The sequence below is a fragment of the Myripristis murdjan genome, chromosome 22, assembly GCF_902150065.1.
Source record: "Myripristis murdjan chromosome 22, fMyrMur1.1, whole genome shotgun sequence".
NCBI classification, from domain to species: Eukaryota; Metazoa; Chordata; class Actinopteri; order Holocentriformes; family Holocentridae; genus Myripristis; species Myripristis murdjan.
Window position 1 is genome coordinate 28,231,900 of NC_044001.1, and position 18,993 is coordinate 28,250,892.

The following is an 18,993-nucleotide window of genomic DNA, read 5'->3' on the forward strand; positions in this document are numbered from 1 at the left end:
CATATAGCCTTGAAAAACTGACTTTGGTGATTAGATGTCATGATGTGGGGGTATTTTGCGGTGTCAGGATATAGTATCAAGTGTTGTTGACTTACTATTGTGTGAACCAGTATTTGTGGTTCAATATTTTATGCTGATATTCCATAACTTCAGCAGTGACCATTTGCAGGGACAAAATCCCCATACAATTCCAAGTATTCCCTGGGAAATAAGTGTTTCCCTGGGAAATCACAGCATTGAGACTATGGGGAAAACAGTCATTAAACTGTAATGGTTAAATATTAAAAAAAAAAAAAAAAAAAAAAGTGCCGAAGAAAAAAGAAAGGATAAATAAGTAGCCTATATATTTTTATTACATTTTACATTCATTACATCAAATTTTATAGCTTGTTTTATTTATTTATTTATTTATTTTTACCAAAAAAAAAACACATCATGCCTTGTCTATATAGTATCCCCATGTGTAGATATGCAAACACATGAGCAATGGTGTTGGTGTACTGTCGGTGTGTGTGTGTGTGTGTGTGTGTGTGTGTGTGTGTGTGAGTGTGTGTGTCTGGAGGGGGTGCTGGTTGGTGGGGGGCACAAAGGAGGAGGTGATTATTGGCAGTCCTAGGGGGGCTTTTGTCTGGGCCCCACGAGAGAAAGAGGTTAACGCCACTTAGCCTCAGGGAGGGCAGCAGAGGCTTGTGTGTGTGTGTGAGTGTGTCTGTGTGTGCCTGTGTGTGTGAGTGATGGGCTCCCCCACTGCGATCCAAAATCACTTACCATTCTCCTCAGTGCTGCGTATACCTCCTTGCCTCTCTCCGTTTCACTCTAATATGCAGACCTATGCGCGCAGAGAAACGGATGCATAAAGAAGAAAATGTTTGCACTTTTTTAAAAAAGATCTTTTTGATGCTAAGGCCGCTCAGTGCAGGCCTGAGGCACGCTGTGGCCTTTTGATGGGAAAAAAAAAAAAAAAAATTAAATGTAAACAGAGCTGAGATGCTTTCCCCCCAGACGTTAATTTCTGCAACCGCTTACGAAATTTGCAATTCTGTAAAAATCACAAGCATCTCTTACAGTAAGCCTATCAACACATTATAATACACACACACACACACACACACACACACACACACACACACCAAAAATTGCTATACAGTCATTAAATTCAATAAACAGGGTAATCAAAGTATGAAATCATCACATCTCATATGTATGTTTAATGTGGATGTTAACTTTTTAGAAAAAAAAAATAAATAAATACCTGAGGTCAGTTGCACCAAACATAGTGCAACCTGCCACATTAATAACAGAGAACTCAAAATGTAGATATGAGTATCATCACAAAATCCTACACTGACCAAAAAAAAAAAAAAAGTGATTACAACTTGAATTTGTGAGGCACATGTATGGAAAGAAAGAACATGTTATTTGGGATATTATAATTTCTACACATTAATGGTGGTAAGGCCATACTGTCTATTTTTTTTTTTTCATTCTCTTTGAATTGATGATTAAATAAGATATTCAAGCTGATTATGCTGCTGACTACAATTTAAGTACGTTATCAGCAATCTGTAAAGGATTACATTCAACCTGTCCTCTGTTATCTCATATAACCACTGATGGAATAATTAGTGAGCTTTATATCTCTGAGCTTTTCATATTACACACAAAAACATATATACATGCTGCTTGATGCAGGTCTGCCTGCTGTGTTCACACTCTGCTGGTGCTTTGACGCATAATTCAGCCTAGAAATACTTCATTACAGCTACATTTGCTGCTCTAAACACTCATGAGGGGGTCTGTCTTTCCAGGGAAAAACCTCTGGTACACAGTTTGTTGGGTAAAAATGGAGGAGGTGGGTAGTTAGCATGAGCAGCCATGCCATGGCTACCATGGATGAAGAGACAAAGAAAAGAGCGCCACCTACAGAAGCTCAAATTTCAACAACAGAAATCAAAGGAAAAAAGACACAAAGAGGTTAATCAGTCAGAGGAGGGCAAGCTGCAAAAAAGGAATTAGCCATCTCTGAGCCAGAAGTGAAAATCAGCATTGCCTTCCAAAGATGAAAAGCACCAAAGACGATGAAGGACAATGAGGAGCTCTTCTTTGGAAGAAAGAAAGAAAATATCACAAGTATTTTAACACAAGACACTAATTTATCCAGAATCACAGATCTGATGTTTAAATATATCATTTCAATAATTCCAAATATAGTTTTATTGTATTTTTTAGGCAAATTTTCAGATAACTTTTTTTCTTGTAATTTCCAGATAATTTTATTCATTTATTTTAGCTTTTTTGTAACAAATTTCCTGGTTGGTTTTGGCTAATTTGCCTTTTTTCCTATGTTATTGACAAGCATCAAATAAATATGCTCAGGTTTCAGAGGGTTATTTATTATGTTAGGCTGTTACAGACACTGACTATCAAAGAAGGTGTTGCCAAAATAAAGAAAACAAGAATCCATCTTCCCTGGCTTAATAATCACTGTAATAATTTTGCAATCATACAAATCATTTTGATAAATTGTGTTTTATTGCTTCAGGTGCGGTATATTGGTCAGACCTCTTGTTTATCAAAGGAGAGGGCAGTTTGCCGTTGCAGGTGACATCCCACAATGCCAACTGGTGAGACTTTATTAGGCCTGAATGTGAATGCAGCATTAGACCTGCCACATCTCATTGTGTGAGGCGGTGTGCTCCAGCTGACAGGCATTGTATGGAATTACTGCCCCCACCTCACAATTGTCTGTCAGAAATGAGTTTAGTGTCCTGATTAATCTGGCTCTTGCATGATCTGTCCCTCTCAAAACGCAATTATGTCCTTGGAGTAAAGGACAGGCTGGCGATCAGACAAGCTTGATTACAAATCAAAGGGAAATGGTGATGGGCATTGAAAGGGGAGGGGGTTCTGGAGGTGGGTATAAATCCATAGATATGTCATTCTGTACTACACAAATATCAATTTGTGTGGTTAGGTAAGGAAGAAAAAAGAAAGAAAGAAAGAAAGAAAGAAAGAAAGAAAGAAAGAAAGAGGGAAGGAAAAAGGCACACAGATAAACAATTCAAACACTGCAGTTAAGAATACGGGTTTAAAGTGAAAAGGTAAAAAGCCTAATCCTGTGTCAACAGCACATGTTGACCTCCATATATACATTGTCTAACTGCATGGGTACAAAGTGGAGGAATGACTGATGACTGACAAGGTATCGTTATTTGGTCAGTGTGATAAAGTACTAGGAGGGAATGACATTGTTTGACTAGTATGAAAAAATTATTAGATGTGTCACCAAACTGTCAACTTAAATCACCTGATGAGATTTATTTGTAGATATCCAATTAGAACTATTTTTGTTTGGCTTTTGATCTTTATAATGTTGGGGTGGACTGAAAGTAAAAACCTGCTTAACAGCAAAGTGCTGTGGTAGTAAAATGTTACCTTGTTAAGCGACTTTATGGTGATTAACACTATATGTGCATAGTTAATGGCATATTGTTAAACTCAGTGTCATATTTCAGTGTTTCCTAAATGATTATATTGTAAGAAAAGGTAATCTGTGCTTCTAAAGGTCTTATAATCTGCTGGTAATGCATTACAATGTGCAAGTGACATTAATTAGTGGATATGCTTTCTTATAATTTTGTAATGCACTCTTCTTGTTTTAAAGGGATAATTCACCCATTTTGAAGAATATGTGTTGAAAAATATTATTTCTACACATCATCAAACTCAAACTTTATTTACGTTTATTTAGCAATTTGACTGGTTTGACTGCTTATTATTAAGAATGTTAGCAGGGGGGAAGTCCACCTCAGTGGCAGGAGGCTAACAGTTAGCATTTGGAGCATCCAGCCAGTATCCAGCACTCAGTAACAATGACAGGAAGATAGCACCACTATTGTCCTACAGAACAGCTGAGAGGAGTAAAATAATATGCAAGGATACAAGGATACACGGAAGTTTGTTGGTCATTATATAACAGGTTGTGTAATGAAATTAAAAAATATATATATATTTTTCCAAAATGGGTGAACTGTCCTTTTAAATTTTCTTTAAAACTTGGTTGGTTTCCTGTGCTCAGCAAACTGTTTTACATATTTGCGTGTTTGTTTGTTTGTTTGTTTGCTACTGACATCAATCCAGGCAGGCTAGAAGCTCTACAAAATGCTGATGAGGAATTATATTTCAACAATACAGTGCTTGTGAATTAGGCCTGTTGATTTTGCATCTTTCCCTAGTCCTCTGCCATTTTCACAGCCTTTATTAAAATGTAATCACTTAATGCAATTTGCCTCTATTTTCTCCAACTTGCAGAGAAAACAAATAGATCGAATTGTGATTTTTCCACTGGTCATCCCCCCCTCCTTGCCCCATTCCCCTTCCATCCATCTGTTATTTTCTCCATCAGCGATTTCCCTCTCCTCTGTTTTAAATACACTCGCTCCCTTTGCCTCCTCCTCCTCCTCTCCTTCCCTCCCACCCCTTCTCCTCCTCCTCCTCCTCCTCCTCCTCCTGTGCTCTCCTGTAACCATGGTGACCGTAGTCAGCTGAGAAATGGCAACCGTGGCCCTTCATTAGGTATCAACACGGGCGCCGACAGCCCAGATAATAGCCAATAAGGATGTGTGTGTGTGTGTGTGTGTGTGTGTGTGTGTGTGTGTGTGTGTGTGTGTGTGTGTGAGTGTGTGTGTGTGGAGGGGTGGCATTATGTCGGGGAGTAAATGAAAAGCCCCCAGGGACGAAGCCAACCTTGCTGTCATGCTTCAGGGAGTTATGGGTGGGTGGGGGACATCCTCTTTTGCGCGTTTGCATATAAACCCATGAAAGGCATGCATGGGAAGATGGGCACACATGAAAATACACACATACACGAATGCCTCATATGCATACACTCACACTCATACACAACTTATGAGGAGAGAAAGGCCTAGGATGTGTAAGAAGATTAGAGTGCAGTTGGTACCGTAGGGTGTTTTTCAGTAAATCAGTAAATATAGCCCACTCAGTGTTTCAATATTAATATGAAAGAATTCTGAATTGGAAAATATATCATGGGTTCTTTTTAGAAACATTATGAGCAGATTTTATAATGTGAGAAAGTATTACTACAGAAAAATGAAGATGACATCTGGGACAGAAAATTGGCTTACAGAGGGATGCTGTAGGAGAACTTTTGCTCATTCCGCAAAGAGCCTTTCAGACCATGGTGCTTGTAAGAACCATTTTTCTGAAAGGTTCAAAGGTGCCATAGAGGAACCAGCAATAGTTTGTCAAAGAAGAAGAGAAAAAAGGAGAAAGCAGAGAAGGTACATGGAAATAGCAGTTAATTCTTATTTCTTAAAAGAAAAGTAAAGATGTCAACTGGAACCAAAAATAATTCTTCATAGAGGTGCAATACTAGAACCATTTCTACTATTAGAAATAAAAAAGTAAAGTAAAAAAAAAAGTAAAAAACAAAAAAACTTTCAGACCATGGTTCTCTAAAGAACCATCTCTTCAAAAAAATCCTCAAAAACACCACAAAGACCCATCAGAAGGTTGGGAATGTAGCTCCTGGTAGAGGAACTGGTTCAATTACAAACTATTAAAATGTTTTTTTGTTTTTGTGTTTTTTTTTTGTTTTTTTTAATGAAAAAACATAAGTGGGTCTTTACTACTTGATAGTTCATCATGGAAATTTTAAAGAACCATTATTTTTCTGTGTGCAATGGGCTGCACATGAGATAAGCTGCTAATCGTAGCTTGAAATGTGTCACACAATGAAGAGAATCACACAGCTCTTCAAAAAGACTGCAGCAGCTCTTCTCAAACATTTTCAAGTGACAGATACCCGCCTTGTGGTGGACCGTGGATTGATTTAGTCCCAGAGAGAAAGTATGGCTCACAGCTGAACTGTGGAACTCTCTGCTCTGCACATGCAGAGCTAACTGTGGCAAAGCCTGGACTAAAATAGTCATTTTTGTAGTTTCTAATTGAGATAATCTGTCATTAATTAAATTATGGTGAAATTTAAGCACTCCTCAATTTGTTGAGGACACTCTAGCACCCCTCAAGAAAATACTAAGACCCCTGAGGACATCTCAGAACCCTGAAACTCCTTTAAGGACTGATATTGACCTTCAATATCAATCAATGATTGCTATCTATTAATGGCTTTGTATTGAAAAACCAGTCACACACTTGGATTATCATTCTTTACCAAGTGTGTGTGTGTGTGTGTGTGTGTGTATGCATCTGCAGAGATGGCAAAAGCCCCTGTTGGAGCGGCTCAGCCCTTTCGCACTCTAGACCCTGTCAAAATGGCTGCCAGTAATTCCACCCCTCCTCTTACTCTTCTAACGCAGTGATAATGTATTATAGGCTCTTCCCATTACTCCCACCGAGCCCTTCCCTTTTAACCCCCCCTCCTCACCACACACTCACACACACACACACACACACAACCCTGTTTAAATTCCACATAGCCGCTCGCCGCCGACATCCCAACGCTCCATTGGTCAAGGCACTGAACAAATGGAAATCCGCTGGCGCACTGAAATTACTGATGGTTATCTTGCTTCCGTCTCATTGGACTGTTCGCCCCACCCTCCCCTTTCCAAACCAGCCCCCTACCTCCGCGCCATCTTGGCTCGCTTCCTCCCATCATCCCCTTCTTTTCTACCTCTGTCTCTCTCTTCCTCTGCTTCAACCAGACAGTCTTCAGTGCAGAAGAGGGGCTGACATTTGTCACCTCTCTCTGTCTGTCTTCTTTCTGTTTTGCAAGGTGGATAACCCATTATGGTGAATTACAGCTGCTCATAATAACACTGCAGGGTCCCCACTGCAGAGCATTGTACCAGTTCACATACAGCAGAGGACTGTATGTAACATGTCAGTAAGGACACAGTGACGAAAGCCTCTAAGTGGAGTTGGTTGAAACTCAAATTCAAATTGAAAGTACATAAAATATCTAGAGAGAGTGCTTACATGTGTGTGAGAGAGATATTATCAACATTATTTAATAACTTGTGAAGGCATTTGAACAAATCCCAAACCTGGCATCATTCAAAACTAATACTTTCATTTCACTTCCATTATATTTATAGATATATATTTGTCAACATCATCAGCTTAATTTGGCATTCGTCGTAATCTTCAGCATCTCCCGCTTATTCGTTTTCTTGCCATCTGAGCACCAGAGGCCATCATGTAGTAGGTGTGGAATCATAATGCACTCACTGGGGCGTGTAATAGTCCTTTGCTCTGTGTCCACGCCCGTGTGTGTGTGTGTGTGTGTGTGTGTGTGTGCGTGCACAAGCAGAGGGGGAATGCTGGCTACATGCCCTGTATTGATCTACATCAACATCACCCAATGCAACGCTGCATTTTGCTGCGCTGAAGCTACAATTTCCCCACAGTTGCTGTTTTGTGGTACATTCGCCACTCAGTTGTTGTTGTGGTTCAGGAGGCTCTTAGACAACATGGCTTTGATGTGATATGAATTTGTTGAAGGCTGATACTGATCATTGTTGAATCTAGCTGCCTAAGCTGACAGGTATTCCATGATGAGCTGAATTGTATTCTTGTGGGAGGGTTAGGGTTAGGGTTAGGGTTAGGGTTAGACATTTTTGTGGTTCCAGTCCTTAGACCATCAGGTGACATTTAAACTCCTGTCTGAGACACAGGACAATGCTACGACTATGACTAACAAGAAGAAGGACAATAACAACAACAACAAGAATATTTACTATTGTGTTAAACTATACTCATGTATACTTGAATGGAATCTTGTTAAAGGGACAGTCCACCCATTTTGCTTGTTGGAACTAGCGAAGCAACAGTATGATAGCAAATGTTTTCATATATTTTAGAGTCTTTCAGTGGCAGAGTTGATGTGAGAAAGTCCACTAGCTAAGCTGCACATTTAAATGGAAGCCTTTCCTAGCCCTTGCCTCTTCTTGCCTTTGACATAATCCAGGGTGTGCTGTGCTAACAAGCTAACAGTTACTGTTACTTTCTATTATTTTTTTAAAGTAACACAAGAATCAATCAACTAGGGGCAGGAGGAATAAAAACTGAGGTTGTATTTTTGGTCATGTTTGATTGGATCACCCCACTTGTGTGAAAATCTCCAGCAAAATCATCGGACGAATGAACTGGCCTATTCCTGTATGGAAAGGACTTCTCACGGTTTCATGATGACTTCTGTACCCAATGATGACAATAAAACACATTGTAATTACATATTGGACATTTAAGTTTACCATCCCTTTAAGAAAGGGCAACACTGGCAAATCAGTGTATCAGTCTAACCTTGGCTAAGAGATGTCAAGCAAGTGCACATACAGGTGCTCACACATATGCACACACACACACTTGCTCGCTCACATGCAGACACGCAACACCAGACAGAGGTGTGATCTGGCGTCGGCTCAGGATAGAGCGCTCAGGAATTCCCGGGTGGACCATCTGTTGGCCTTATTCAGGACAGAGAAAAAAAATAATCCCATTCACATTCCACTGAACAACCCCAATACAGTGTCCACCCCCCACCTCCAACTCACCTGACAAGGATGGCGTACAGGAAGAAAACAGATTGCTTTGCAAAGGGGAAATTATTCATGCACTTGGCTGTATTGTTAATAAGAAGAAAAGTGTTATTCAGCGAGCTCGAGAAAACATTAGTTAACATGCAGAGGAAGAGAAGGAGACAGAAAATGAGGGAAACTCTATCTTTGGTTCTGTTCAATATGAATGGGATCGCTGTTTTTCCTGTTTCTCTGCGGGTAGGGAGAGAAAATTAGGGTGGGGTGGTGGGGCAAAGAGAAACAGATTTAACAGGCGATATGGCATTTCCACTGTATTCCTTCCACTGCATGCTAGTGGTGTATCGAATGGAGCTGCTCGCCCACACCAGTGAGGAACAGGGCTCAAGCAAAAGCCATAATATATGAAGCAGGCACACTCAAACGGCACAAAATGGCAGCCGTTTTCATCTACAACATGTTCTCTCCATTTGGGTTCAACCGATATTGATTTGTGAAGGCCAGAACGATGCCTTGTGTTTTTGGATTGAAGCTGCTGCTGATTGTGAATATTTTGTGCCAGTACTCAGTATCTTTCAATTTTACCATTTGCATGCCAAAGACAGTGCAAAAACTCCAAGTATTCAACATTCACCCTCGATTTTATTCTTGTCATGGAGAAAATGCTTCTGCAATAGCATTTAGGCCATCGCTAGAATTATATTGTTGCATACTTGTGCAGTCCATTGTCAGAATCAATTCGCAGAGACAACCAATGTAGAATTGGCTCTGTCATAAATAAGTAATCGCTCAATCTGCATCATTCTCATCATATCAGACAACACTACTGAATCAGATCGCATTTTAAGGAAGTTCCAACATTGGAAAATACAGAAGAAGCTACTGTGCCATTTGATTATGTACATAACTATGTAAAATGGGGGGAAAAGTTAAACGTGCAGTGGCATGGTGTGGTCAGTGACAGAGAAAGAGAGAGAGAGAGAAAACATAAATGATGGTGAGGAGTATCCGTTTACAGCCCCGCTCTTTCTCTCTCTCGCGCTCTCTATTTCTCTCTCCTCGGATGAAAATTGTTATTCCATTCTTTCAAAGCTGCGGGTTACTGTTTCAGAGCCATCGCCAAGCAGCCATCCAGTGGAAGCAATTTCATAGCCAGCTAATTTGAATTTGCCAGCTCCTTTTTGATCTTCTGGCATTAGCAGTATTTCATTAATTCCCTCATCTTTTCAATTACAGGTTCACTATGACAGGAAAGGTGGCGAGATAGAAGGGAGGTGTGGGAGGAGGGGGTAGAAGGGTAATACCCAAACACCCAGTAAGTCTGTCACGTATTACCATTTATGTAGTGGTACATATAAAACCAGGTTCCTGAATGATCTCCAATTAGTGAACATGATAAGGCAATAATAACTAGTGTGAACAAAGATTTTTTTTAAAAATCCAGAAAACAGTTAATTAATGCTTTTCCTAATACCTTACCATTAAATAACTTACATCAGTTTGATGCCACTTATAATTATAAATTCTGTACATTTTGTAATAAAGGTTTAGATCTAAAAACATGCTTAAAGGACCATACCAGTGATTTTGAGAATTTGGCCCATTTACTACAATTTACCCACATTTTACATTGAAACAGATTATTTTGTAAATCATGAAGGGGTACTAAATATTTCACAAAATATCATCAAAATCCCTCTATTTTTAGTTTTGAATTTTTGCTTGAAACACCCACCTTATAATGCTCTGATTACTACAGTTACATACAGTTGTGAACATGAAAATATTTCATATTCAGCATCAGATTACATTATGATATTATAGTGAATACTTAAAAATACAAATAAAATAAAATTACAAAATGGGTCACAATTTAAGATTCTGAATATACACACAAAATATCAGCTGTCGGCAGCTTCAGCCCAAATATACCAGTATTGGTGCTTTCCTGCAAAAGCAAATTTCATTTCAACTCTAGGTTTAGATGAATTTACTAGTTTGTTTTTGATACTGCATCTCCTCGGGCAAAAAACAACCTCATGGCTTGTTTGTACAGCAGCTTATTACAACCAGCAGCTGTGTTTTAGAGGTAAGCGACCTCTAGTGGCCCTGTAAATAACAACACTGTGGTGTAGTATGAGGGGAGCAACAAAGTGTGCATAATGAAGTTGACAGGGTGTGGATGGATCCAAGCTGCAGCACTGTTCTAGCTAATATTAGCAAATGTTTGCTAATATTAGCTAGCTAACATCAGCTAATGTTTCGTAACCTTAACCCTGAACTTTTCCTAACCTTAACCTAACATTAACCATTACCACAACCTTAACCTTAACAGTGACCTTTCTGTAACCTTAACCAAGTATTGTTTGTGGCTAACTTGCCAGCTAGCTTTCTCAGGAACCGGTCCTGAGGGTCATATGTGCAACTAATTCAGAGGATGCTCCTGCTGGTCGTATTAGAGATGCTCCTGTGGGCCCTATTAAAAGTTTGGAACAAACAACCTGTATTGTCATATGGGTTGGGGGGCCTGTTATTTTGGGGGAGACTGGCTCTCCACCCACTAAGTTTGGTGTGTTCATGACCTCAGCCCAGTCACTTCAGAGACAAAACACCCATCCACACCCCTCCGACATCTTAAATGTAACCTCTCTGAATGCTCAATAATTAAAATGCGCTCTAAAAATAATCACCCCGCTCTACCAAGTGATGTTGCTTTTTCCTCATATAAATGAGTCATGCCCTTTGTGAGTTGAACATTGCTCTCCTTGAACTGAATATTCGTAATTAACCACTGGAGCAGAGCTGAAGACAGGCTGGTTTCGTGGTTTTTTCAGGTGCTTATGGCAGAAAAAAAGAAATGGATAAATGGAACATTTTAGTTACACTATAATTACGTGTTACTGTTGGTTACTTTGAGGACAGCTAAATAGGAATCAAAGTGGACAGAAATAGCAACGATGACTTATATTCTAGCAGGATGAATTGGGAGGCGTTGGGGATGAGTGAGCTAGAGTAGATGGAGTGGGAGAGAAAGAAGTGCACACAGCTTATTGTCAGCATGTAAAAGGTCTTTTATTCTATGCAGGGATTGCGTTTTTCACCCTCTCTCACCACAAATAAAGCACTCTGGTGGACAGTAAAGGACTCCGACCATGAGAAAGTGGCAAGATATTACACACATGCACACATTCCCCACCATACAGTGATGCATGAATGTTTTCAGTGTTTGCAGCTTTTCACTCTGGTTTGAGAGGGATTGCAATGGAGTGAGTGAGTGAGTGAGTGAAGATGAAGAGGTGGCTGGAAAGGTGGAGTAGAGTGACAGGTAGACAGGCCAATGTCAGGAGGGAGGCTGAGAGTAAGATGGAAAGAGATTTAGTGGTCACAAAAAAGACAGAGGGAATGAAGCAGTGAGACACAGTGAGAGGGAAGAGTGTCAGGGACTGCAATTAGGATAGAAACAAAAAGATAGACAGATAAGAAAAGGGATCAGCCACATGAATAGATGGAGGAGTTCTGAGATGGTGATGCACGATTGAAGCCAGACACACTCTCCCCTCTGATGGCCAACCAACACTTCATTTATACCTGATACTGAAAATGGAAATAAGTACCTTTTTTCCTGCCCTGCAGCACAAATAGCCATAATTAAGCTGTGGGGGGTTGATAGGATTAATAGCAATGACTCAACGATAATTCGGCCATGCACTGAGATTTCTGGCTTTTAAAATATGCTTTCTTGGCTGCAATCTGTCTGGAGATAAAAACTCCCCATCCACTACAGGTTGAGGACCATGATGATAATGACGTATGTTGATGACATTTCTACATGTGGTAATGGCTTTTCTACCAACGGTGATAACGTTTCTACCTGTGATGATGACATTTTTGTCCAGGGTGACGGCGTTTCAGCGTGTGGTTATGATGTTTCTACCTCTGGTGATGGTGTTTCTACCAATGGTGTTAACGTTTCCACCTGTGACAATGACATTTCTGTCTATGGTGATAACCTTTCTACCTGTGATGATGGCATCTCTGTCTGGGGTGATGACCTTTCAACTTGTGGTGATGATATTTCTATTCATGGTGATAATGTTTCTCCATGTGGTGTTGACGTTTCTAGTTTTTAGCCATAGGCATAGTGATAATCTTTCTTCCTATATTAATGAAGTTCACTGTCACCGCTTGTGGTGATGATAGTGAAAATATTTCTACCTGTGGTGATGATGTTTACAACTATCGTGATAAAGTTTCAACCTGTGGTGATAACATTTCCATCTGTGGTGATTACGGTTTTACTAGTGGCAATGCTTCCGCTTGTGATGATGAAGTTTCTACCTGTGATGATGATGTTCATACTTATAGGGATAATGGCTCCTTCTGTGGTGATGTGGTTTCTACCTATAGTAATGAAATGTTTGTTTGCAGTGATAATGTTTCTGACAGTGGCAGTGACATTTCTGCCTATTGAGAAGAGGTTTTTACTTGCAGTGATGACCTGAAGTAATAATCTTTAGAGCCAAAGTGATGATGTTTCTACCCACAACAATGATCTTTCTATCAATAGTGATGTCGTTTTTGCAACCAATAAAAATGACATTATTAATGTAATGACATTTCTACACCGAGTCATTGATGGCATTTCTCTCTTTGAAGTTAGCTCATGTGTCTTACTATTGTGGTGGCATTTCTACCTGATTTCAACCTGTGGGGGGATAGTTTTCACTAATGTTCTTCTCCTCACTATAAAGTGATGACGAGGGTTTTACTGTATTTAATGTATACAAGTGACACAAAAACTCTTTACTCATTATCCTTGCCCTTCTAACTCCAGACATTGATTCATCACGGTCAGTCATGCAGAAATGTGCAAGAAGATCTGCACATCATAAATCATTATGCCACTCAATTATGCATGAGCCAATGACTTATTCATTGCTGATTCATATTTGGACTATAACCATTACCCTGGTGCCACTGAGGCCTGTCGTAGCATTAATGATTCATACAAAACAATCCATATTATTCATTCATCAGTGCTTTTCTAGTCATTCATCATGGCCATAGGCTCAACAGTCACTTAAACTTGTCAGAGTTCAAGGAACTTTGGGGTTTCAGATGTATCTGTGTTTATGTAATGTGAATTTTGTGATAATTTGAGGTGATGTTCTTATAGAAAAGCCAGCCAACAAAGGTAAAAAAGAACTTACAAAACCGCCTTTATGTAAACGTAGGTCAAAATGCAGTTCCATATAACATATTGTGCTTGTAAATTTGCTATTAAAAACAGTCTGAACAGAGGACAAACTATGTCATAGTTTATGCAAGGTCCTATTGAGAAGTTGAAAAAAAAGCCAGAGCTAGTTTCGATACTTTGCCACCCAGGGCGGGTGGCGTCCCGTTGCCTTCCAAACATAAGGGAGATTTACTGGGGCCATAACTTTCCCTTCTGCCATCTCTCTCCTTCTGACACTTTTATGGATGACCCCTAGCTTGACTTATCCAGGCTCATCCATCACATGGAGGCTCGGAATGGAATGGCTTACGGACGCCATTAAAACCATTATGGGCCGATAACAATCTTCTCACTTCGTCCTCATTTCAGTCATAAAGAAGTTTCATTCATTTTCAACTCATTACCATCCCATATTTCAGCAAAATTGCTATGGCTACTTCTCTGGGTGACTGTAATCATGTGTTGAACTTGTTGCTGTATATCATCACTCAACAAATAGAATATGGTGGCATGATTTTTACTGTTAGCTGTTTATACTACCAAAAACACCCTCTGTCGCATGTATGGATTTAGGTGATTATACAGCAAAATACATTTCAAAACCTGTCGATGCAAATTTGTTTTTACACTTAAATTCTGCCAGTCTAGTGCTTTTCTTTCAGATTTGAGAGCCTGTTTGCCATCTGAAACGGGATGATGTCCTTATTCTGAAGGTTCTGTTCTCGTCCCTGCAGGTGTATTTCCTCACGGGTGAACTAGCGTGGTTCCTCTCGGCTTCCCAGGGGTTTTTGCATTATCCATGCACACTGATAAGGCTTGTTTGCCCTGGCGGTGGGCCATAAATGGAGAGAGAAGCAGGAATGCTTGCTCACCTTGGGGTAAAGACGTTGGAGACAAGATGTAGTTTGACTTTGCCAGCCCCTAAGGTGGATGAAACAAAATTGGAAAACTTTACTTCGAACAAAGGAGGTTTCATAGCTGGTGGATGTACTCAGCATTAGTGGTATGCTGTTTTTAGGCCAGCATCCCCTTTTTGTATCCCAGTATATAGAATATTTTATTTAATTAGATACTAAAAATGACTGCATGCCTATGTTTTGTTAGCTTCACTATGGCGTCCTTCTTCCTCTCAGGTATTAAACCTGAAGCTACAAACTTTCCATTTTCCTTATTAGATATTTTACCACAGAGCTGGTACCCCCCACTTCCCTAACTCCTCAGTCCTCATCTGCCCACACTCACATCATATGAGGAGCAGCTTATTCACTTAATGTAGGTTCCCCATCTCATTACATTATTAAGAAGTTGGTTGGGAAGGGTCTATGAAGGCCCTTTGTTGGAAAAAAAACACTCATTTTAATTAATAATTGATCACTGCCCTCTCATTGGAGGTGTTTTTTGGTTTGGCTTTCTGCAGTGTCAGGTTGTCGTGCCAACAGTGAGATAAGATATCAGGGTGTTGTCTTAGGAGTGCCTCCCTGGGGAGTTTTGGCAAGGTCTTGTTTCTGAGACAGTTTGTGTTTAGAGTGATTACCATACCTATGTTACCTTGCTTACAAATGGCCGGTGCCAAGTGCCATCTTGTGTGACATATTGACAGGATTATGGCTGATGATGATGTTTGACAGCCAATACTGATGCTGATTTTTTTTTTTTTTTTTTTTTTTAAAGAAACTGCTGATAGCCAATATTTTGTGTATTTAGTATATTTGACCACAAGTTTAACCTTAAAAAATTAAACATCAGTAGAGTGTGGAGTTATCTAGGTCCTTGGATGTTAGCTGCGTCCACATGGTGGTGAAATATCCGCTGTAGTTGCTCTGTGCTCCTCTGAACTGATAATCCACAATACTGTATTTCTGTCTCTCCATTCACTTCCACAACATAAATAGCACATAAATGATCATGAACAAAGCGGATTATGCCTGTATAAAAAACAAGTCCTGGTGCCCATTTTGTGAGGAAATTAAACAGCTCTTTTTTTTCTGATTTGAATTTGAAAGGAGATCCAGCAGGTAGGCTAGTGCATGCAGGAAACTTTTGCATTGTAACCTTGTGCCAGGAGGAAACAGACTGATTGCTCTTTCACAAATAACTGCAATTACATGAAGAAACTGGTTACCAAGACTTTTTTTTTTTTATGCTGACCTCATCCACTTTGTTCATGTTCATCCATGTGCTAAAAGTCTCATTTTGGAACCTGTTTTACCATGCTGTAGAAAAAAAAGGAAGCCTAGGTAAGAAGATGTAGGCCTAAACCCAGAATGAGTCTGAATGCGTCACACTGAGATAGTCATCATTCTTTTTTGTTTTATTTATTTATTTATTTATTTATTTATTTTCAAATAGAGTCCTCTGCTCTCAGGGCCCTATGTTCCCATGATTTATATCCTAGGGTCCTATGTTACGCAGCAACACGTCCGTGGAGTTTGCATGTTCTCCCTGTGTTTGAGTGGGTTTCCTCCGGGTGGTCACCATCAAAAACAAGTGTGTTAGCTTAATTCTCCTGTCAGTGCCCTTGTCCTATGCACTGGCATAGAACTGGACTTGGTTCCTGGGTGCTGCATGTCGGCTGCTGCTGCTCCTAATAGTTCCTATTTTCCTGCTCCTAATTTCCTTACGAGGATCAATAAAGGTTAACCCTTACTCCTTGATCTGTTCCCCAGCTCTATATAGCAAATAATGGGAACCTGAAAAAGATGTTCCCCAACTCTGTATTCAGGGTGTTAGGGTTAATGTGTGTTGACAGAATATTGAACTGGGGAACACAGGACCCTGGGAACTTAGCACCATGGGAACACAGATACGCCCCCATTTAAAAGCTGCAGAAAACACTGTACTCAGTCACTGCATGTCAAAATGGTAAATATTATGTGGGATGTAGTCTTCTTTGAGGAAGTGATGCCTGAGGTGTCTGTGTTCAAAAGATGAAAGCAGCAGCCATTTTGTTTCACTTTTTTCCCTCCCTTTTTTTGGTGGGAGCTTTATTGAGTATGCAGAACACAAGACTGCTGCTTTTGCCCAGGGCCCAGTAGTGTTTTAGCAGCTGATGGATTCAGCTGTGGTGTGGCTAAGCTCACAGTGTATAGCATCTCTGCTTAAGAGACAGCGAGTTAATTGAAGATGATCTTCCTGATAAGTACTCCAGGCTGGACTCTTTTTTTCTGTTCTCCCCCATAGCTCTCTTGCACCCTTTCCTATCTCTTTCTTACTTTCTTTCTTAGTTCTGTATTTTCTACTCCCTTTCCTCTATCCCTGTCACCGAGGCCCCAAATGCACAACTCATCCTGGCTCTTTTTGTTCCTTTTTTCAGCTCCTTCCGTAGCCATTTCTGCTTCTCTTTGCCTGATCACAAGCATAACCACTGTATCACAGGCCGGCCATTCGACAGGAAATGGCAATTTCACTGAGAAGATTAGGCCTTTGATGTTGTTGGATGATAGCTATCAGCAGTTTCATAGCCAGCATTCCTCAGTGTCACAGTGTCTAATATTTTTGATGGTCCTGCTTATTTTCTGGACAACATGACTCTTTTGTTGTTTGTGTCACTCAGAGTCTGGGGAAGCCCTACTATATGAGAAAAGGCACAAACTTCCTTATGTTCTGCCAGATGCCTAAAATCACAGTTTGAGGATAATAATCATAGTAATGAAGGGATGTGAATTCTAGGCTTAACAACAATTCACTAGGGGGCAATCTGATTGCAGAGTGATTTTTTTTTTTTGTTTTGAAAATTTAATTCTATTTTATAACCCTCAATTAATCAATTCAGCTGAGTAACCTTTACCCAACCATTAAACATGCAATAGTTTTTAAAGGTAAAAAAAAAAAAAAAAAAAAAAAATCTGATGACAGAATTATCTTAACATTTACTTTGAAAACAAGTGAAATTAAATGTACTTACTTATTGTTTACCATGTGCATGCCATACAGCAGTCTTGTTTGTAAAACTACATTATGCATTGTCCATTCTTTATAACTGAAGCAGGCAAGAAATGTATCATGTCTAAAATAAGCAACTTGCCCACCTGTCAGTTGTTACACAGTCAGCTTCACAGAGCAATCTCTTCACTTCTTTTTTAACGTCTTCATACATCTAGGGAATTAGGGGACTCCACCAGTCCTAGGTGTTATGGCTGGATAGATTTGTTGTTTCCCAAGTCCTTCTTTTCCATTTTGCAAATGTTACACACTGCAAAACTTTGGTCTAGGTTGCCATTTCTCTTGTGGGAGCCAAAGTTTTTCCCAGCCTTTGGATTTTAGGTTGAGCGGAGGTGAGAACATGTGTTATGTTGTGGCTGGTGGCTAGAATAAAAGGAAATGGGCACCATACAGCAACTTGCACCTAGTAGCCTATAAGAATCAAGAATAAATCGATTCAAAGCATGTTTTCTTGATTTAGGCTGACAGTAGTGCAGTTCATTCTAGCAATTTTTCTTTGTTGATCCACTCATTTGAAACCACATAAACATTCACTGAGACAATGAATGAATTGTTACACTGCCAATACCAAAGTGATCTCAGTAAGATGAACTCAATAAGATGAACCTGAAATGCACTTTACCCAACAGCTCTTCTTCAATTTTTTGTCTCATCACAGCGAGGGAAGAGAATGTGGCTACTTTCCGTGGCTCCGAATACTTCTGCTACGATCTTTCCCAGAACCCCATCCAGAGCAGCAGCGACGAGATCACGCTGTCTTTCAAGACGTGGCAGCGCAACGGCCTCATCCTCCATACCGGCAAGTCGGCAGACTACGTCAACCTGGCACTGAAGGACGGCGCCGTGTCCCTCGTCATCAACTTGGGATCTGGAGCCTTCGAGGCCATCGTGGAGCCAGTCAACGGAAAGTTCAATGACAACTCATGGCATGATGTCAAAGTCACCCGTAACCTCCGACAGGTAAGTCATCATGGTGAAGGTTGGAAGGTGAAGACAGAATGGTGTGGTTAGATGCACAACTGTTAATCTTTATGAATGATTTTGTGATGTATAGTGTTTGGCTGTGTCCTAAAATGGATTTATTGACTCCTTCATAATAAAACTGTATTTTTCCACCTCCCAGTTAATCTGTAAATTAACCAACTCAGTAATGATTATATGCATTCCCTGGGAAATCTGCATATTTAGCAACTCCCAACTGTGGCAAATGCTCATATTTGCCGATTATTATCCACATTCCCTGTCTCACTGGAAAATCTGTGAGGCACTCACATATTGATGAAATGTTGAGAG

At 40.0% G+C, this 18,993-nt stretch overlaps 1 protein-coding gene across 1 annotated transcript in view; it reads left to right on the forward strand.

Annotated features, from left to right (window-relative positions):
* The window catches only part of nrxn3a (neurexin 3a), a 445,490-nt gene that overhangs the window by 82,239 nt on the left and 344,258 nt on the right, over positions 1-18,993 (forward strand). Inside the window, exon 6 of the mRNA XM_030044763.1 lies at positions 18,359-18,660. Within this exon, the coding sequence (XP_029900623.1) occupies positions 18,359-18,660 (302 nt within the window). The remainder of the gene's footprint in view (positions 1-18,358; positions 18,661-18,993) is intronic.